The sequence below is a fragment of the Podarcis filfolensis genome (assembly GCF_964270895.1).
Source record: "Podarcis filfolensis genome assembly, chromosome: 1".
Taxonomy (NCBI): Eukaryota; Metazoa; Chordata; class Lepidosauria; order Squamata; family Lacertidae; genus Podarcis; species Podarcis filfolensis.
The window spans coordinates 44,378,117-44,400,878 of record NC_139604.1 but is presented as its reverse complement, the minus strand read 5'-3'; the positions used below and the strand labels follow the sequence as shown (position 1 = coordinate 44,400,878).

The following is a 22,762-nucleotide window of genomic DNA, read 5'->3' as shown; positions in this document are numbered from 1 at the left end:
GCCAACCAGCATGCATGTTGTTGTTACTCTGGAGGATTCAGCAGGGAGCTGGGAGCAGCTGCCAGAGAAGCATTGTGAGAACTTCTCGCATTCCTGCACATGCCAGCACTTAAAATGAGCCATTTGTCTTTACAAACACGATAGCTGTTGGGAAGGAGAACAGAAAGCTGATCTTGGGCAGATGCATTAAAACTGGATGGTTCCACTGGGATGCTGTGGAAATGTGGCACGGCTGTGGTTTTGTAGGCAGGTTCCAGCGAAAGTGATGTACAAGGCAGGGCTTGAAACACGGGCACTTATCTGTTCAGGGCTTGGGGGCAGATGCTTTTAATATATCAGGAACATTATTATACTAACTTATGTGCAGAGCCAGCGGAAAATATATTGCTGCTGAACCTAGTAGTTTAAAATGATCAGCGTTATCTACAAACAAGTCTGTGCATTTTTTCTATATAATTCTATATCTTTTTAACAGCGCATATAAGCAAAATCACATAAAGCCAGAACAACCCCCAGAATGGGCCCACATGGCCATCCCTACCTGTCCAGTGTCGGTGCTGAGAGGGCCTTGCCTTGCCCTATGCAAGGTTTTTAAGCCTCTCATCCTGCTTACTGGGCTCTGGGAAGGTTGCATGAGGGCTCTTGCAAGATTTCAGAAGGCCCTTCCAGGAGTTTTTCCCTGTAAGATGCAAGTCACCTGTATAGTCTAGAAAACTGGTGTATTTGAGAAGAAGAAGAAGAGTTTGGATTTGATATCCCGCCTTTCACTCCCTTTAAGGAGTCTCAAAGCGGCTAACATTCTCCTTTCGCTTCCTCCCCCACAACAAACACTCTGTGAGGTGAGTGAGGCTGAGAGACTGCAGAGAAGTGTGACTGGCCCAAGGTCACCTAGCAGCTGCATGTGGAGGAGCGGGGAAGCGAACCCAGTTCACCAAATTACGAGTCTACCGCTCCTAACCACTACATCACACTGGCTTTCTTGAGGCAATAGTCTGCTTTTTGGTTATGAATATAAGGCTGACTGTATTTTGTGGTAAAAAGAAAGGCAGCTTTGCACTAAGAAATGCAAGGTTATGAACTCAAAACAAATGATTCAATAATATGCTTCATTTAAATGTAGTTATTACAGTATTTGGATTTTAATGTAATTTGGATTTCATTTAATTTCTTTTACAAGGGCATGAAAGGAGAGGTGAACCATGGTGGGAGTTTGTAGTGGCATCCGATTGTCCCGTTCTTCAGCTTTCCTGTTCAAGTATCTCAAGAAAACTCTTGTGCTGGCCTGGTCTTCGATTCGGTTTCTGTACTCAAACCATGTCACTGTAAGACTATTTGAATATGAGGAAACAATAGGTGGTATAATCATTCCTGGACCCCACAACCCAGTTTGTGGACTAGCAAAGCCGAAAAAAGGACAACAAAGCCAGCATTTAAATATTTATTTATTTATTTATTTATTGGTTGGCCACACTACAACAGAAGGTCTCCAGGTAGCTCCAAGGTAAAAAGAAGAACAAGAATAATTCATAAATAAATAAGATACAGGAAATACTATTAATGCAATACAAATACAGGATCAAAAAGTTCACTTTCAAAACAGAGCAGAGGAAGACAACTCAACAGCCATAGTAAAAGTGAAATCATTATGGGCGTGATTTCAGGTGTGGTGATTTGGATATATGGATAGCAAAAGTAAGACTCTTGTAGCCATACCATCCAACACTTCTCTGATGAAAACAGGTACATTCCATTCCATATCTGTCAACATTTCTCCGATGAAAATAGGGACGAACTAAGGAAAAGCGGGAAATTCCGGGCTCAAATCAGAAACCAGGATGGCTTCTGTAAATCCTGGACCGTCCCTGGAAAAGAGGGACACTTGGAGGGTCTGTTTTGGGGGCCGTGCATCATAAGAAGCTATGTTTATTCCAAGAAAAAATGGTATCCTTGCACCAAAAGTTTCAGGAACACAAGTTTGTTAACTAGAGTTATAGTTAATGATAGAGCACCATCTTGTGGCTGTTCATAATTTTTGCAAAGCAATTTCGGCATTTTTTGGATAAGAACAACTTGACATAAAATAACTGTGGTCACGTATTACATGCTTTTATTTAAACACTTATAGCAAGTAAACAACTTTAAACAGTTTCTTAGGGAAATCATGACTGACACTTGATTACATCTGTGTGTCATAATTAAGAGTCATCAAGCAATCTACAAGGACATGAGCATTTCTATGGCAGGCCAATAACAAGTTGTCATTCAGGCCCTGTTGGAGCCAGGCTTCTAGGGGCCAGTGATATCTGCCTACAAACCATCAGCAACTGATCGAGGCAGGTACAAGTACACACACTGTGCTGTGTAGATTCCAGAGTTAACAGCTAATTTTGGGGAACTGGTAATACTACTCTTGGGATCTTTATTGGAGACAGTTCACCCACACACACTGATAGGCTTGGCTTGGTCATGAACACCTTCCCTACTTTGGGGGAGGTTAAAGGTAAAGGGACCCCTGACCATTAGGTCCAGTCGTGACCGACTCTGGGGTTGTGGTCCTCATCTCGCTTTATTGGCCGAGGGAGCCGGCGTACAGCTTCCGGGTCATGTGGCCAGCATGACTAAGCCGCTTCTGGCGAACCAGAGCAGTGCACGGAACCACCGTTTACCTTCCCGCCGGAGCGGTACCTATTTATCTACTTGCACTTTGAGTTGCTTTTGAACTGCTAGGTTGGCAGGAGCAGGGACCGAGCAACAGGAGCTCCCCCCGTCACCGGGATTTGAACCACCAACCTTCTGATCGGCAAGTCCTAGGCTCTGTGGTTTAACCCACAGTGCCACCCGTGTCCCTTTGGGGGAGGTTAGCGCTGAGCAATTAAAAAACCACTGTGTAGCATGTTTACCCTAGAGAGGTAGCGATGACAACACAGGGTATTGCAACTATATTTATTTACAAAATAATTTTAAAAGGGGGGTTTTGTGCTTAAGCATGCTGCTGGAGATATATACCGAGTTAAAGGGATTAATAGTAGATTACAGAGGTCACATCACCGACTTGCGTTGCCTGGACTGTTCACCTAGTTTCTAAGGCAGAGATACAGGTAATATTTGTTGAAAACAATACTAAAAAAATCCTTTAAAAAAAGACAAGAAGAAATGAATCAGCCTTTCTCTGGACTGAGACTAGAGCTAGTGCCATATAGGTGGCATGTCGATCCTTCAGAAGTGATTAACCGGATTCTTCTTCTGTACTGTGAGCACTCTAATTACCAAACAGCAGTGTCAGAAAGTGGTTCAGAAGAAACGTGTGTTGGCTTCTCAGTAATGCTCACATTCACAAACATCCGCAGTCTCTTATGGCTGGACTCAGAATCTGTCTCTTGGTGACATTTCAAGCCAGGGATTCTATTAAACAATGTTAAAAAAAAAGGAAAATAATTTAACAGGTATAGATGCAGTCACAAGAGTTCTGTTGCCTAGCCATATATATTACAAAACATGCTTGTTCTGTCTCCTTCCACTAGTCACACCTCTACCATTTAAAATCTAAAAGTTAGTTCTGTGCTAACAAGCCACAAATACTTCATTAAGTATCACTTTTATTGCTATAATTGTGTTATTAAGATTATCTCCCCTGTTACCTGAACTGCAATGTTCAACACTAGCTATCCAAATTCAATAGGTGTCCCACAGCAATAGCCAATATCAGAGGCAAGGCAAGGCAAGGCAAGGCAAGGCAAGGCAAGGCAAGGCAAGGCAAGGCAAGGCAAGGCAAGGCAAGGCAGGAATCTGTCCAGGGGATCAGTGCTCTAAGGAAGCTGGGTGTTGAGTTTCCCATTAGAGTTCAGTTCCCAGTTACAAATGCTGTCAACCATTCAAGGTTTCCAGAGCAAGAGCTGCTAACCCTCTGGCTCTTTTCTTTGACTCATTGCATGAAAAGCAAATGTCCAAGCAACAGTGTAAAAAGAGAGAAGATATTGTAGTTCTTGTAGCCATCACTCAGGTTCCAGCAATAGCTAAACAGCTCAAGGAGATGAGATATTCCAACTTGGCAAAAGGGAGATAGTTTCTAAGCAGTTTACAAAATAAACTGAATCAGTGGGCAAATATTTAGGGTGAGTAGGTGGGTGAGAGCACCCTTAATTCTTCTAGCTTCGGAATTCTTCCCCTCCCCTATGTTGTGGCTTTGCTATCTTATATTGTTTTACCTACTGATTGATTTATGGCAACTTATTTTACTCTATGGTATATTTTGTTGTAATAGGTTGTTTTCCACTGCAGGGACTTTTGTGCTGAAAAATAGTACAGAAAGGAATTGTAGGAGCCGTAATAGTAATAATAATAATCTGGAACTGTGAAAGGCACAACAGTGCATTAGAAATGAGCAGCGTGAATCTCTAGTAAAGCAGCCACTTACCTTGTCGTCATCATAGTCCCGTTCAGGAACGTAAGCCTTGTTTGCTGCGCCTCCTTGGTTAGCTGTGGTTGTACTGGTTGCCTCTGCAGGATTTCCAGCTTGGACTCTTGGGAACATCCTCTGCTTTACAGCAGGGTTGCTGTAAGAGCCATTTCCAGGAGTTTCTCTTGTGGTTGAATAATCATTTTGTAGCAAGCTCGTTCTTTCAAGTGAAGGCTCTTTATTTCTTCTAAGAAGGAAGGAAGGAAGGAAGGAAGGAAAAGATGAACACATCTTGGTCTTTTCCATACCCTGATTAGCCTTCCTATATTCCCAAAAATGCAAATTGGACACTTCCCTGAAATGAGTGATAATGAATAATCACAAATAGTGCCGCCATTCAAAACAATGGCCAGGCAGGGTGCAGCTGATTGTATCAGTTTAAGATGATAAATGAATATTTTTGGCGACAGCTGCTACTGGGGATACAGGAGTAGGCCTGTGTCCATCAGGAAGCCCAAGTTGTTCTCTTACAGTATTTTGATACAAATTCATTGGGGTAGTCCGGGGACACTTTTCAACTTCAATGGATTTTGTATGGGGACTGATTTGTAAATCCAGGGACTGTCCCTGGGAAACGGGGACGTCTGGTAACCTTAAGTTAGACTCAAGTGACCACCCAGTGTTCTAAACTTTACCATTATGCATATTCAGACAACTCAAAGAGCCGTCATTTGTACCTGATTACTTTGTAGATGAGCACTCCAATTAAGACTATAATAACAACTCCACACGCAACAGATACTCCTATGAGGGCTGCCAGGTAAACTGAAAAGAGAATGATGATGATGATAATTTGTTATTTATATGCCACCCTTCTGACTGGGTTACCCCAGTCATTCTGAGCAGCTTCCAACAAATTAAAACACAATATGACATCAAACATAAAAACTTCCCTGAACAGGGCTGCCTTCAGATGTCTTCTAAGAGTCAGATAGTTGTTTATTTTATTTAATTGCACACATGACCCTCTTGCAATATATACATAACATGTTTTATAAGATGAAAACATTCAGCTATTCAGAGGTAGGGATGGACAAATCTATCAACTTTCAGTTCTCTCAGGTCCTCATTTTTCCGATCTTCAATTCTGTTCTCCACATATTTCCAGCAATTTGTGTGGGATTTCAAAAATCTAATTATGAAAATTATTGGGCAGTGTAAAATAGTGTAAAATTATCCTAATGAACAGGATTTTGTATGCAGTTTTGACCAATATACACATTTTTGCAAGCTATTTTCCTCAATATAATGCAAATTTGTATGTTATTTTCTCTAATATAGGCATTTATATGTACAATTTACTCTAATGCATGTGTTATTGTACACATTACTAACCTGAAAAACATCACTGCAAAATTTGGAGAAGAGTGAATTTTGAAGGATGGCTGGGTTTCAGTTCACGTATTGTTTTGAAAAATGCAAATTCAGTAAGTTTGCCTTTAAACACAAACTAAATTAAATTAAAGGTATATTTATCGCTGTGAATTCATTGTCCTAATTCTGTTACTATGGACTCTGCTCAACTTGCCGATAATGGTTCTAGGCTTTATATAAAAACCACCCCAAATTCGAGGACTTCCGGTCGGCGCCAGCGTCTAATGGCTGCCTCCCGCTGAGCTCCGCTCAGGGAGGCTGCTCCGCGAGTTCAGGTCTGACCGCTACGGCGAAGCGGGGACCCCTAAAATCTCAGGCGCGGAAGCCTGAGAGCACGGAGGCTCGGTGGGCACCTTAAGCGCCCCCCCTCACTGCAAAGGAGCCTTTTTAAAGGCTCCGGAGCGGCATCGGGGAGCGCGGTGCTGAGAGCCGCTACCCAGCCCGTGGAGTGAAGCCGCGTCGCCATTGACGGAGAGCGCCGATTCCTTCCTGACATTTGGAACTTAATTGGATTATCCGTGAGTAAGACTGAACAACAACTTTAAAAGAAAATACCTGGAAATTGGCTGAAAACGGAGAAGGTAAAAAGTAAGGAAGTCTGCCTTCCCCGGACTGCATGTTAACTAAAGCAACGAAATAGGAAGCTGCAATTTGACAGGAAGCAGCTTTAAAATTGACGGACTCAGACATTGGACTTTAAATCCCCCCCTTAGCAGGCAGGGGCGGGGGGGGGGAAGACTTTTGATTTGCAATACCTGCATGAAAGAAGCATAGAAGGGGAATTTTCTGCCGTTTTGAACCCTTGGGGAGGACTGCCTGGAAAGTGAGCCACCGGGACTGAGAACTGTCATTAGAGACTTGTTACAAAGTTGGTGCTTTGCCCTTTTACAACAAGTAAGGACCTTACTTGCTACAAGTCTGGCACTTTGGAAAGTTACAATTTGACAACATTTGGGAAATACTGGACAATTGGTGGTTACTTTTGTTACCTTTGAAGGGAACCCTTGTTTCTTTGTATTTGGAACTTCAGACTGCTCCCTCTAGAGGGTTGCAGGGAAATAGTTACAAAGGTGATTGACTATATGGGACTGGCTGAGATGACTGGCAGAATCCGTGACCAAGGGAAAGAGACGGTGGAAGAAGATTGGAAGAAATTTAAAGTGTATCTTAAGAATTGTTGTAAAATTAATGAGTGCTAAAATGTCATGGGTAAGGTAAAACAGAATTGCAGTGACAAATAATTGGGTAAGAGAAAAAGGATTAAATAATTGGGTAAGAGAAAAAGGATTAAAGAAAGTGAATTATAAGTAAGTAAAGTGATAAGTAATTGGATAAGAGGAAAAAGATTAGAAATTGTATTATAAGTATTCAAATTAGGGGTTGCTGGGAAAATTTAAAACAGGGATGCAGAAAAGGGAGGTATGGGGAAGTCGTTGAAACAAGGTTTAAGAAAAAGAGGTTAAGAAATTATACATGTTTATATGTTTGTTTGTTTATGTATTGTCTTCTATTGTTGTTTTTTTTAATATATGTTGGAAAATCAATAAAAAAATTATATAAAAAAAAATAAATAAAAACCACCCCAAATTCATGCTTACCTTCTTTACAGTCTTCCCCAGAGTAGCCAAAAGCACACCTAAAAACAAAGAAAAAGTTACACAAAGTGACAACTGCACATGACATCCAAACTATATGGGGATTGTCCATATGGTGATAGTAACTACCAAGAAGAAATAGAACAGAGGGACTGACACACTTGTCTTTCTATAGCCCAATTGACCTTTTCTGGCCATCACAGCGTCAAGAGGCCACTGCCACTCTAATTAACCCCCCTCCAATTTTCCGTGCCCCCCATTTTTTTCCTTTCAGTAACAAATTGGGGGGAATGGAAAAATGGGGGGGGGGTCCTCAGCACCTCCCCGTGCCTTCACATCTTTATCCTCCCTGTAGCAAAACACCAAGCACTGAGAGCAGGAGTAGGGAATCATTTCCAGTTCAAAGGCTTCATCCCACATGCCAGTGGCAAGCAGAGCCAGAAGCAAAAAGTGGGAGGAGCAAGAGATGTTGTTTGGGGACTGGTATGGCCTGGGCAGAATCCCGAGGGTCAGACAGAAAGACCTAAACAGCTTCATTTGGTCTGTGGGCCTGAGTTTTCCCACTCCTGCTTTGGGAAAGGCCAGGGAGAAGCACAGTAAAATCCCCCCCCCCCTCTTCCATTTGCCTCTTACTTACTCCTGACATTTGTCACCCTCTTTTTGGAAACCAGACTGACACCGACACTCTGGAATGTTTTCCGCTGTCATAATACAGTGTTGATTCTTTTCTGGAGAGCACTCAGTGGACTTACAAACTGCAATGAAAGTGGAAAACGAGAGAGAGTCAAATATAGCATTGTACTGTACCAATGGAAGTCAAAAGTACTTGCTGCACAAACACAAAATATGTGGCAGGAAAATCACAGTGCAAAACATTTCCAGGTTAAGGGGGATGCAAACATTTATTTTATTTTTTTCTGGAAGCAAATGACAAGGAAAGGAGAACTCAACTTCCGCTATACTCCACTGGAAATGAATATGTAGGGCGAAATTGCGAAGACGAAATAAACAGCTTTGTAAATTCAGCTATAAACCCCAGACATAAAGGAAGGGAAGGGGGAAAGTAAGAGAAATGCTATGGGATAAAATATTCAGGGTGGGTGCAATTCGGGATGAATGCTCAATAAATAGGTAGTCTGAAGGAACCGAATGACGGCTGAAAGCAGAGATGAGAAGGGTGAGAAAGAAAGCGCACACATCTGTGATAAGGCCTTACGTAAACAAGCTTTGTCCTCAGGGTTCATCTTGGCAAGACTTGGACGACATTCACAGGTAGGATGAGAATCACTGTTTGTGTCACTGCATATTGTAGTTTTTCCATCACAGCCGTAAACAGCACACTGTGATAGATCTAAAACGGAGTGCAACAGCAGAGAGAGCAACATCACTTTAAGCAACAGTTATTTCTATATGTTAAGCACAACTTAACAGTGGATTCTTTCAAGGAAGGAAGCAATTAACAAGGGCGGCTGGCACATGTGTCTTCAGTCAGTAGCGGTTGGTGGTTGGGGTGGGGGGTGGAGTCGCATTGCTCACCTGGCTTCCTAATATCCTCACTATCTTCCCATCTCAGGAACTATCAGTGACACTCAGTGTTAGGATGCCTGGTGAGCAGTGCTGTCCTGTTGACTGCTACTGCCTACAGCTGTGGTGGGGCAGAGCCTCTAGAGCTTATGTACACAGCATCTGCATGAATGTAAAGCAGCAAGCAGGGCGCTTCAAACTTTGGTCACTAGCAATTAGTCTCCAATATTTTCTGTGCTCTAGGGCACCAAGCAAGTTAGGCTGTATTTTGGAAAAGAGTACCCTCTGAGCTTCACTTGTCAAGCAAACTGGAATAAACCATTGGCTGCCGAGCCAGTTTATCAGCCTGAGTAACTTGTAGACAGTAGTCTGTCTACTCTCCTGGCTGTGACCTCACATTTGCCTCTGGCTCTTGGATCCTCATCGATCTTATTTAGTGCCTGCCCTCTGGCACAGATGTGGCCATTTTGATTGCTTTTCTGACCATGTACCTGCATCTCATCAGTGCCCCATGTGCACCCTATCTTGGAGCTAGCAAGGTCTGACAACACACCAATGTGTCAAAGACATTGTTCCAGTAGATGCCTTCATCCTGTTTACTGTTCTTTGGCCTGTCACTATGTTAATTATTTGTCCTCCAAACCTCAGATAAAACATCTAACAATATACTGCTTTGGGGGTGAAAATATAGGAAAGATACTTAACACTCAGATTAAGATTGAAACTTTCTGGTACAACTGAGAGCAGCAGGAGATTTTGTGTAAGATCTCACATACACACCCACTAAAAACTACTATTAACATAGTAATAATTTAGACAGCAAAACAGGTTCTGTCACAGAAAGTCTTGGCTTGAGAACAGCATTGGCATGCTATTGGGAATTATAGAACAGCAGCAACTGGGGTTCTGGGGTGCAAAAACTTATCTATAGGGAGCAGCAGCAGTATAATTCTGTAACTGACAGAAACAGTACAATTACTTTATCCCAACCAACAGGAAGAACTTGGGGTTGGTTTTTTTTTATATATATAGGCAGGAAATGAACTCAGCGCTATTGCTGTTTAATGTCCTCCCTAAGAGGTGGAAGAATTAAATTCACCTATCTCTGCTAGGCTGGACTTGATTGACTGGTCGCAGTTCATCTCAGCAATTAAAGTAATAGGTATCTACTACTGGGAAGAATGGGACTTTGGTCTCAAGAGGAAGGAGGAACGAGAGCATTCCATTCAGCAGAAGGAGCACTTTGGGGATAGGGATTTTTCTATAGACTACTTAGTAATAACACTGGTGTAGGATCATGTAAGGATTCTGAAAAGATTACGGTACTTACTCCGATCGAACTTGATGGCATTCGAACTATTAACCTTCTCCATCCATACTTGAGGTGTTACTTTTGTGTTTATATCAAACAAATTGATTAACGTAATGTTGACGTTGCTTGCGGCTTTAGCCTTACTCAGCCTTTTTGATGCTTGTGTAGATGATCTGAAATGTATATACATACATATCTTAGAGATACGTTAGCAATATACTCTCTGTGTGTGTACACACACACACACACACGCAGTATATATATGGGTACCTTATGCCCTTGGTCCACCCAAACACTATTGTAGACACCAGCTAAGTGACCTAACATATTATTCATTAGATGATGCCTTATGAGGGGCCACCCCACATTTTGTTCAAAAAATTGCTTTGACCAGGTAAGTACCATAGAGTTATCAAAAATTTTCAAAAGTAGAGAGTCGGTGGCTTGGCTTTTGAAAAACGGGGGTCCTCAGTAATTAGCTAATTGGGAACCATTGCTCTAGAGTACTAGCAACCTTGATTCTTCCAAGTGTGGCTCCTTATGTAGCCAAAATGATGACACCATCCAAGCCCAAGAGGGAGGTATCTGCAGGATAGGGGAAACTCCCAAGATTTGCAAAAGTGAGGGGGGGAAAGGGTTTAGAAAAAGAACCCTAATTGTGGGGCGGTGGAGAGTCTGATGAAGACTGAGCATGCTTACTGGCCTCAAAATACTGGCTGACAGTCCGAGATAGAAAACCAGAAAACCCGGGGCGGGGGGAGGGACAGAAAGGCATATCCTTGAAAAGGGCATGAGCTGGAATCCTAACTAGGAACATTCTACACTGCAACATTTTGTTGAAGGCCCTACTGGCTATGTATATATTAAACTTGCCATACTTACTTTATGCTTATAATGACTGTTTCCTGGTAACTTTTCTCATCTTTGAATATTTCACTGAACTGTAAAACATGAATAAAAATAAGGATCAGTTTAACGGAGGCAGAAAACATAGGAAAACAGATGAGGGGAAAATGACAAGTGCAAAACTGAATCCCAAAGCAGTGCCCCATGTACCCCTTCCAGTCCCCTATTTCTTAGAGGTCTCCCATGGACCAGAAGCACAACTTGTGAGTCGTGTCAGTAATGAGTCATGCCTCCAATGCAGTAGGCACAACTCTATGGAACCCCCTCTCATTAGAAATCAGGCAGGCGCAGTCCCTGCAAAGTTTCAGGTTATAATGGTTTTTATTTTATAAGGCATTTGGACTCTGAACATTGTTTGAGTGTTTCTATAGTCTGGTGTTTTGCTCTAAGTTTTAAAATTTTTAGACAGTAGGTTTTATTTAGAACTTGCACACCAATCTCTTGAAGCAGAAGCACCTTGTGTTTTAAGTGTTATTGAATGCTTAGTTTTTGGAACAAACAGTAGCTTAAAAGTTCCTCTTTCATGTTGCTCTAGGGTGCTGGAGGCAGGGAGCCTGCTACAGAACGAGCGACGGGTCTTCAACCCCCTGCAGCCCAAGAACACTATACAGTGGTACCTCGGGTTAAGTACTTAATTCATTCCGGAGGTTCGTTCTTAACCTGAAACTGTTCTTAACCTGAAGCACCACTTTAGCTAATGGGGCCTCCTGCTGCTGCTGCCGCGCCGCAGGAGCACGATTTCTGTTCTCATCCTGAAGCAAAGTTCTTTTTTTTTATAAGATATTTATTAAGATTTTTTAAAGTATTACAATAAAAATGAAAAAAAATATAACAAAAATACAAAATAAAAATAGTTAAAAACACACAGATTTTCCATTGCTTATTTTCCTTTAGCTTGTTTCCCAGACCTCCTCATACCTCCCTTTTTTGTATTCCACTTCAAATTGTTGGTTCAGCAAATCCTTACCATTAAGTTTTTACCTATTTATAACCCTTTTTTCATATTCTCTTAAAGCATTACAGCTGGAAACCACTTAATTTCTATCCAACATCATTCTAACATTCATTAATTTTACAATATTTCTGTAGATAGTCTTTGAATTTCTTCCAGTCTTCTTCCACCGACTCTTCTCCCTGGTCTCAGATTCTGCCAGTCATTTCTGCCAATCTGAAGCAAAGTTCTTAACCTGAAGCACTATTTCTGGGTTAGCGGAGTCTGTAACCTGAAGCGTATGTAACCTGAAGTGTATGTAACCTGAGGTACCACTGTACTACTGCTTGCAGTAAACAACTACCAGGAAGGTAGCGTAGAGGCTCTACCCTAGCCAGCAAACCACTTCTTACAAGATGGCAACTGACACATTGCAAGCAAAGACAAAACATTTACAGAGCTCACTTGTGTGGCGCTCTAAGTAGTTGAATATATATTTATGTCTTCAATCCCCTTACCCATTCTTCTACAGTGGTACCTCAGGTTACATACGCTTCAGGTTACATACACTTCAGGTTAAAGACTCCACTAACCCAGAAATAGTGCTTCAGGTTAAGAACTTTGCTTCAAGATGAGAACAGAAATCGGGCTCTGGCGGCACGGCGGCAGCGGGAGGCCCCATTAGCTAAAGTGGTGCTTCAGGTTAAGAACAGTTTCAGGTTAAGTACGGACCTCCGGAACGAATTAAGTACTTAACCTGAGGTACCACTGTACATGTTTCCCAAGGCAGTACTCTTTCATTTCCACTCTTGCCTCCATATTACAAATTTATTTTCAGATGTGATGTACAAGGTAGGAAGAAAACTGGGAATAAACTTCATTTGCATGTAACAACAAACACTGCTTGACCAAGGTTTTGCTTAATGCAAACTGAGTTGCTGAGTAACTCCCAGATGTTATGATGATAGCTCTAGAAACGGACCACCATTCAGCTTCATTCAGATGTACTCATATACTGATTTTAAATTATGTCATATTGTTTCTTTTATTTGTATTGCTTCTTTTATTTCTTATATTGTGTTTTATTGTATTAGAGTTTGAATTCCATGGAATGTAAATGACAATGCAATACCATAAAAGAAGCAAGGAAACACTATTTAAAATCATACCGGATCTAACATAGTGCATTACAATTTGTACAACGTGCAACTCACAAGTGGTGCATCAAGAGAAAAGAGTTTTGTAATTGCTGCTCTGGAAACACACACAGGTTTTAAATGATCAAAAAATTTCAGCAGAATGCATGTGCAAAAATAAAACTGATATTTACACACGTATCTGAACTGCCCATTGGATTAGTTTCCTCCCTATTTATTTTCAGTGGTGTCTTGTATAAATTGATGGTGAGGTTTGCACCATTTCAGAACTTCCATCACCTCTTCCAATCAAGTAAATCGCCAAGTGAATAATCAAAGGGGGAGCTGGTTTGTGGGGCAGTGCAAGTCTCTGCCATGGCCAGGAGAGGGATCAAGTGTTCCCAGGGCTTCCTTCTTTGGCATGGCCCAGAGAGATCTTGAGAAGGGGCAATAGGCTCTTTAAAAGGAATTGTGGGTCCTGACCTTGGCCTTCTTCTTTTCCTTTATTTTCTAGAAATTCATAACCACTTCCAATCAGTCTTGCCTTACAACCACTAGGTTTGATTGGGTACAAACTGGCCCTCAAATTTGAAGGCAATTCGAATGAGTTTTTTTATGCATGGAAATAGCCGAGATATATCACAAGGCTGTAGACAAGAGTATCATTTTAATACAATTATTAAGTGGCATTTTCTGGGTATTAAGTAAGCTTGCATTACACAAACTTGTTTCTCAACCATAGGAGAAAATGTCAGTTTAAATAAAAGTAGTATCTGCACGTGCAGACAAAATCTGGTTATACAGTAATGTGTATGTCAAAAAGCACCCTCAGTGAACTTTTTCTCTATGCAGTTTAATCATACTCGCTCTGATATATCTATGAATAGCAAGAAATATCTCTATGCACCTATGTCTTTAAAAGAAAAAGATGTAGAGCATTAGTTTATAACAAAGAGGATATACAATGAAAGAAACTTACAATGTTGGTGACACTGTGGTACAAAGCTGCATAAACTTCAGAATGAATATTTTCCATAGCTTGATCATATGGTTGCATCAGAATGAATTCTCCTGGAAATACTTTGCCTAAAATTACAATGGATCTTATATTAGTCATATAACGTCTGGAAAATCAAAATGCTAGACTTGCAATTTGTCAATGTGTGCTTGTTTTGAAAAGGATATATTGTCCTGGGTTAGACAAGAAGCAGAAAAAAATTCATGATTCTAGGATTTGTGTTAACAAAGAGAGAGAATGCTAGGCATTGGTGAATGGATGCATATTAGTGTTTTCTTCAGACATGTTCAGCATTCACTAAAATATAAGCATCGTAACAGAAGCATTTCTATTCATTTGAACAGAGCCACACAAGAGATAAATAAATGCATAACTCACCTTGCTGGCAACCTGATGTGTTCATATAGTAAAATCCATAAGGACATTGGCATGAAAAGCTTTGGAACAGATCAATACATACAGCAGCGTATTCACATGGTTGGTCAGCACAAGTAGTGGGACCTAAAATGAAAACCATAATGAGAACAAGGATTTCCACCCCTCCTTATAGATTATACATTAGTAGAACTTATAAAGCCCACCAGATCCATTGAGAGTGCACAATGGGGCTTCCTCCCCTCTCCTCCGCTGTACATGCCCGTCACCACCCTCATATCTTCTCCAAAGAGTTGGATGAAACACACACCCCAAGCAGATTTAGGGGATGTGTCTGTTAGGATTCTTTTCCCGTGTTGCAGTCATGGGATTGTTTGTATCACATGACGGTGTATGTTTTCATTCCACGTTGTGGGAAGTGACGGAGAAAGGATGTTTGGATTACTGTGTTTCCGTGATGTAATAATAATGATGATGTAGGACATTTGTCCTTTGTTCTTTCTCTTTGCTGTCTGATACTGAAGAGGAAGGAACTGAGTTATGATGCTCCGAGTGTGTATATGTAAATAAATGTAGTTTAGCCAAAATGCTGCGCTACTGAGTCTGTACGCTGACTGCCTATACTCTGCTGATCCTGAAGTGTGCTGATTCCTCTAAGGTATCAGGCGCTGTGATGTTTGGGCTGGAGAAAGATTTTGAATCTCCCAAATGAACAACCAGGAGTGAGAGAACATGCCAGTCAGGCATGTGTGTCTGCCAGACTCCTATTCGTGTGTAGGACCTCCTGACAGTGCCTGGGGACGGGGAGAAGAGGGAGAAATATTCTGTCGCGAAAGCAGACATCCTTGTTATACAATATTGTCAGGGACTCAGGAGCAGGAGCTCTGGGGAGAGAGGAAATGGAGAGCGAAGGGGAAGAATCCGAGGGCAGCGTAGGGGAGTATGACAGTGGCCCGAGAGATTCCATGAGCTTCTCCAGCGAATCAGAAGATTCCCAGAAGGGGGCACCTATGGTCAGGGCAAGGGGGGTCCCAGGGGGGACGCACCAGAAACAAGGAGACAGAGGGGAACCCCAAAGCAGCAGTGGGGGATTGGGACCAGTCTCCCCACCAGAGCGTAGTGGGGGGGAAGAGTCACATGTGTCAGGGCCAGCGTCTCCTCCAGCGGGGAGAGAGAGTGAGTCAGGGCTGACCACGCCTCCAACGGAGGGGAGGTCAGTTGCAGCTAGCCCCCCCCAGAGGGGGAAGCAGTGACAGCAGCAGCAGTGAAACGGTCAGGAGGAAAGTTACCGGCTGGGCGCGCGCGCCAAGTTCAAATGTACAGGCGCGGGGAACAGCAGGAGACCCGGATGGGGAACCAGCTCCTAAAGCCCGCCGGAGGGAGGGGGAAGGCTCAGGGGACTCAGCGTCAGAAGAGGCTAGAAAGGGCGAGACCCCAACGGCCAGGCGCAACCAGAGGCGGAAGGAACTGAGGAAGAGGTGGAGTAAGGCTAGAATCTTAAATTGGTGTCAGGGGGGAGGAGACTCAGACGGAGCATCAGCGGTCTAACAGTTGAGACGTAGAGCTGCGCGCTGCGGCTCTGGAAGTGAAACTGAACTTCAATAAAGACTTTTGTACTTAACAAAGAAGCAGCGTTGGTCCTTTGTGAGCTGGGACCTTAGGCAGCCCTGACAAATATGCTTTGCAATTTAGTTAGTATCTGGTTATTTTGAACAAAAAAAGCCAGGAAGCAGTTGTGTAATAATTACCTGATGTAGTTACTATTCCTGCAGTTGCATTTGAGGTAGTTGGAGCATCCGTTGAGTTTGTGAGCATGGAGACACTTGATATTTCTGTGGGCATGGAGACATTTGATGTGTCTGTGGGCGTAGAGTCACTCGATGTGTCTGTGGGCGTGGAGTCACTCGATGTGTCTGTGGGTGTGGAGACACCTGATGCTTCTATGGGCATGGAGACATTCGATGTGCCTGTGGGAGTGGAGACACTCAATGTTTCTGTGGGCATGGAGACATTCGATGCTTCTGTGGGCATGGAGACATTTGATGTGTCTGTGGGCGTGGAGACACTTGATGCTTCTGTGGGCATGGAGACATTTGATGTGTCTGTGGGCATGGAGACACTTGATGCTTCTGTGGGTGTGGAGACACTAGATGCTTCTGTGGGCATGGAGGCACTAGGTGTTTCTGTGGATGCTGTGGTATTTGCTACTCCTGAAGGTAAAACAAATAAAGGGGAGAAAAGCACCACATCTCTGTGCGTCTAATCTATCTATCTATCGAAACAACAAATAGCAATTACTCACAGAAAGAGTAAGAGAACTACTGTCATAAGCAAGTACACTTATTCAAATCTAGAATAATTAATGTAGCGTCATTTGTTTCGGCCATAGTGGAGTTTTGGTTCACAGTTGTGGTCCAGTGTTTAGGCCGTACATATTGTCTCTAGTGGGCTGTGGGAGTGGGCCTCAAGCCTGCATGACTCCCACCACACAGGCAGCACTTTCAGAGCCTCTGGATGTAAACACCTGTACGAAGAGGCCCTGGTCCCATGTGATACATATGCTAAGGAAAAGGAGTGGACAGATTGTCAGAGTGGGGTCTACAGTTCTCACTAAAGGCTCTGTGTGCAATACTGGAGGGTGAGTGAGCTGAGGCCTTGTCATGTGTAAGAGCCAGACCGTACTTCAATTAAAATGTATTTATAAAATATTTCACTCCAAAATAATGCTCAAAACAAAAACAAAAAATAGACTGTGGAGCAGTCTAAAATAGACAAACTGCAAAACACTTATCAAATCATTAAAAAAACACACACCCAAATATTTGAAAATGTAGAGAACAAATAGTACTCAATTACAAATTATATTTCAAAATTTCATGCTCAGGACAGATGTACAAAAACACAGTAACATAGGAAGCATATATTGAATCAGACCACTAGTGCATCTAGCTCAATATTGTCTACTCTGTGCTAACTGGCAACAGCATTTTCCTAGCCCTACCTGGAGATACATGCAAAGCAGCTACTCTAACTAGTCTATTAGAACAGGTTGGCCCAACTTTTCATACTAAGTGCGCCACAGGTGTACTTAGACACGGAACCCACAAGCCACACACTGCCTTGTCGTGCAAGGGGGAGAACAAGGCCAAAATTTGACATGCCCCTCCCAGCCCTTGTGTTGCCTTTCTAAAGCCAGGTAAACGAGGCGCTGGGTTTGGGGAAGGAGGTGTGAGGCTCTGGCAGGTCCTAGACCCCTCTCATCTGCTTCCCAAAATTGGGAAAGCACGAACTAGGCCTTGAGAAGGAGGTGGGAGGACTCTAGGACCCTGCCAGAGCCCTCATGCCTCCTTCCCAAATCACAGTGGCTGAGGGCCACTAAAAAGACTTCAAGGGCCACATGCAGCCCTTGGGCCACATGTTGAACCCCCCTGTTTAGAAGGATGGGACCTAAAGTACAGCCTGCCCAACTGTACCACAGTAGATGAAGCAAATATGTGGCCTTCCTCGAGATATGTGGAGCCCAGAACCGTTGCGGCTTTGGAGGATAAAACCACCCTGTTGAACTAGCCCTGGAAGCCATTTAGCAGGCTGCTGAAAATGTCGGGGTACAACTCAGCTTGCACTATAGGCTAATATACCTGCATGAAGAGGCTAGATAGAGAAGAACCTCCAATTTTCCTAGATTGTCCTTATGCTGATCTCAGGTGCTAGGCAGCTCATTTCCTACTTCCTACTTCTTCATTCTTAGCTTGTTAAAGGAGCGATCTTTTGTGTGCCCTCCTGCTGAGAACAAAGAGCAAACATGGCTCCTTGTATATTTCTATCTTAGCTAGAAAGAACTTTCCTATCAAGTATAATGAATATACTATCCTGTAATGAACCTGGCTTTGTTATTTTCCTAAACTCAAGACTCTCAGTGTGATTTTATCCAGGGTAAAGTGTGTTCTTTCAGCAGTGATTCAGTATAAAATTCAGCATCAGTATAGACACCATTGGTAAGGAAAGGAGTTGTACGCGCTCTGAGGCTGCCTCCAATAAAAGCTGGACTTAATAATTCTGCACAAGATGCAGGTTACAAATCAGAACAGTTCCACAAAGAGTAGTAAATTTCAATAATCAAAGTGGAAGGCTACCAAAGAATGAGTAACGGTAGAAAGTTCTGTATCCTGGAGAAAAGTGTCACTATGACATTAGTCAGAACTGATCAAATGTTATCTCACCCACAACTGACACCTCAGAATCAAGTAGCAAAGCTGATCAAATATCACATTTGTGCTGTGCATCTGATCAGATCTTTTCTGAAACCCTGGAGAACCACTGCTATAAACAATACTGGGCTGAGTGGACCAGTAGTCTGACTTGCAAGTGAACTGTGACACATTTTATCAAAGGGGCAATTAAAACCAGACTCCTTCCAATATTTTTTATTATTATTTAAAAAGACTCATTTTTCTCAGTGTGCCCTGATTTTATTCCCTATATAGTTAAGAGACTCTGCAGGACCACACCCAATTATATTATACTCATATTAAGAAGAATGAATAAACACATGATACATGTTTAAACACATAATAAACACATGATACCTGTTTATAACTAGAAACAAACTGAGATCTCCTAATCTGATATTGGCACACAAGGATGATGTAAACATTCTAACTGACTGGAGAGAAAGGTGCATAGTTCTCTGTAGTCTTAAAAATCAGCCTTGTGAGATTTTTCACAACTCAGTGTGACAGGACATGGAGGAGAAGCAAGAGAACACTGTCCATTGTCATGAAATTTGTTTAGCTTTTTACACAAATGTTTCTCTCTTTTTCATCATGCAAATTACAACTCTAAAACTGAAACTCACAAGAGCTGACATTAATATTATTGTCAAGTAAATTTGGACAATGTAAATATCCGAGAAGCCAAATTTCAAACTGGATGGAAAGATAAAGCTTCATTCACAGTATAGTAGTTCTGTTACATACCGTATTTTTCGCACCATAGGGTGCACCGGACCATAGGGCGCACCCAGTTTTTTGGGGGGGAAATAAAGGGGAAAAATTATTTCCCCCCCCCCCAGGCGCGGGGCTGGGGCGGGGGAAGCTCGAGCTTCCCCCGACCCCAGCCCCCAAACAGGCAGCTCTCTGCAAGCCGTGGGAGCGCTCCCGCTGTTTGCGGAGAGGTCCGCGAAGCCTGGACGCGCTGAGTTCAGCGCGCGCAGGCTTCGGCATGCTGGCAACTCTCTGCAAGCAGCGGGACCGCTCCCGCTGTTTGCGGAGAGGTCCGCGAAGCCTGGGCGCGCTGATCTCAGCGCGCGCAGGCTTCGGCATGCTGGCAACTCTCCGCAAGCAGCGGGAGCGCTCCCGCTGTTTGCGGAGAGGTCCGCGAAGCCTGGACGCGCTGAGTTCAGCGCGCGCAGGCTTCGGCATGCTGGCAACTCTCCGCAAGCAGCGGGAGCGCTCCCGCTGTTTGCGGAGAGGTCCGCGAAGCCTGGGCGCGCTGATCTCAGCGCGCGCAGGCTTCGGCATGCTGGCAACTCTCCACAAGCAGCGGGAGTGCTCCCGCTGCTTGCGGAGAGGTCCGCGAAGCCTGGACGCGCTGAGTTCAGCGCGTGCAGGCTTCGGCATGCAGGCAAGTCTCCGCAAGCAGCGGGAGCCCAGCGCTGGGCTCCCGCTGCTTGCAGAGAGGTGTGCGAAGCCTGGAGAGCGTGAGGGGTCGGTGCGCACCGACCTCTCTCACTCTCCAGGCTTCAGCGAAAGCCTGCATTCGCACCATAGGACGCACACACATTTCCCCTTCATTTTTGGAGGGGAAAAAGTGCGTCCTATGGTGCGAAAAATACGGTAACTTGGATGTGAAGTGTCTGTTGTAAACTGTTAACCTGTTCCAGCAAAGGAGATTTACCCCTTAGAAGGAGGCTATTGCATGCATCACTGCCACAGGTGAAAATTCTCATCCCTATCTGCATTCTGATGATTTTCCAGGTCCCATTGAACTGACTGCATGTAGCTTTTTAATCCAGATAACAATGCACAGTACCTTCTGGGGTCACTTGGGGTCACATATGCGGTTACTAGTTGCATGCAGCTACAACTGGAGCCTATATACATATTTTTTGTTTCCTTCTGTCTCGAGAGACATTGCAATGTGCCTCCTGTGGTGAAGTCACACCTCTGCATTAGCAGCACTGAAGTGACCTCCCCAGAGCAGAAGCCTGGGCATGTATATGGAGGTCCTGGGCTGCCCAGATGACAAGACTTGGCTTTGCAGACGTAGCCCAAAGGCAAGGAGAGCAATACGTCTGGCACCAGCTTAGCTGCAGGAGTTGCCAGAAGGAGGCATACAAGGCTCTATCCAACCGTCTTAGGGACTCCACTCTGGATTTGTGTAGGGTTCACTCCTTAGTTTTTTCTTCTTCTGACGATATCCCATAAGGCAGTGGAGGTTTAGGATGAGAGTTTTCCTTCTCCTAGATGGGCTACCCTCCCTGTCTGACAACCCCATCTGCCCCTCACTTCCCTCTACATCATGTGCAGAAAACACCTTCCTGACCATTGGACCCACTATTGGTCTCCTCTGCTCAATCTGCAAGAGCATGTCTTTGCTTGCAGGGAAAGTCCCTAATTCACCGAAGGTTTGAGACCCATTGGCTACCCTCACCTGGTTTAGCCAGGGGTAGAAACTCAGTATGCGGATGATACCCAGCTCTACCTCTCTTTCAAATCAGAACCAGTGAAGGCGGTGAAGGTCCTGTGTGAGTTTCTGGAGGCGGTTGGAGGATGGGTGGCAGCTAACAGATTGAGGTTGAATCCTGACAAGACAGAAGTACTGTTTTGGGGGGACAGGAGGCGGGCAGGTGTGGAGGACTCCCTGGTTCTTAATGGGGTAACTGTGCTCCTGAAGGACCAGGTGCGCAGCCTGGGAGTCATTCTGGACTCGCAGCTGTCCATGGAGGTGCAGGTCAATTCTGTGTCCAGGGCAGCTGTTTACCAGCTCCGTCTGGTACGCAGACTGAGACCCTATCTGCCCGCAGACTGTCTTGCCAGAGTGGTACATGCTCTGGTTATCTCCCGCTTGGACTACTGCAATGCGCTCTACGTGGGGCTACCTTTGAAGGTGACCCGGAAACTACACCTAATCCAGAATGCGGCAGCTAGACTGGTGACTGGGAGCGGCCTCCAAGACCACATAACACTGGTCTTGAAAGACATACATTGGCTCCCAGTACGTTTCCAGGCACAATTGAAAGTGTTGGTGCTGACCTTTAAAGCCCTAAACGGCCTCGGTCCAGTATACCTGAAGGAGTGTCTCCACCCCCAACGTTCTGCCCGGACGCTGAGGTCTAGCGCTGAGAGCCTTCTGGCGGTCCCTCGCTGCGAGAAGCCAAGTTACAGGGAACCATGCAGAGGGCCTTCTTGGTAGTGGCATCTGCCCTGTGGAACACCCTCCCACCAGATGTCAAAGAGAAAACCAACTACCAGACTTTTAGAAGACATCTGAAGGCAGCCCTGTTTAGGGAAGCTTTTAATGTTTGACAGACTATTGTATTTTAATATTTTGATGGAACCTGCCCAGAGTGGCTGGGGAAACCCAGCCAGATGGGCGGGGTATAAATAATAAATTATTATTATTATTATTATTATTATTATTATTATTATTATTAATTCTACTGGGGTTGAGGTGGGGTATTTCCATATAGTCAGAAGTACAACCCTTTTGGATTGCTTAGCTAGTTACTTAAAAGGCAAAGTTCTGGCCTAAAGCTGCAGAGGTGGTTAACACAAAACAGTTAACTGAAAAAAGAAGAAAGAAATTGGATTTCATTGCAAATCACCACGACTGCCATTCATAGATCATGGATTAATAATTGAGATGCAGAAGCTGACAAATTCAGTCCTTCTAAAGAGAAGGAAAGGAACCCATAAATACAATGGGTTTATCCCACCCACATAACTGGTATTTAACCATCTTTCAGAGAAAAGGTTGCCACTTACCTGCCTTTGTACAGAAGATAAACCATACAACGGTGAGGAGAACACAGCCTTTCATTGTTGCAGTTGCTCTCTGCTAATCCTACAAGGAAATGTTTTCTCCCCTTCGGGTTAGTATATTTTAGATCATCGTTACCAGTCCAGAGGTCAACT

At 43.7% G+C, this 22,762-nt stretch overlaps 1 protein-coding gene across 1 annotated transcript; it reads right to left on the bottom strand.

Moving 5' to 3' along the window:
• Positions 1-1,428: 1,428 nt before the first annotated feature.
• Positions 1,429-22,747, bottom strand: MUC13 (mucin 13, cell surface associated). The gene is made up of 13 exons (XM_083585632.1): positions 22,613-22,747; positions 16,376-16,837; positions 14,631-14,753; positions 14,214-14,320; positions 11,144-11,202; positions 10,280-10,434; positions 8,642-8,776; positions 8,063-8,180; positions 7,429-7,466; positions 5,134-5,221; positions 4,415-4,643; positions 2,839-3,402; positions 1,429-2,479 (listed from the first exon to the last, which is right to left on the bottom strand). The coding sequence occupies exons 1-12, from the start codon at positions 22,665-22,667 to the stop codon at positions 3,364-3,366; spliced, it is 1,608 nt and encodes a 535-aa protein (XP_083441758.1). The 5' UTR covers positions 22,668-22,747; the 3' UTR covers positions 1,429-2,479; positions 2,839-3,363.
• Positions 22,748-22,762: the final 15 nt, after the last annotated feature.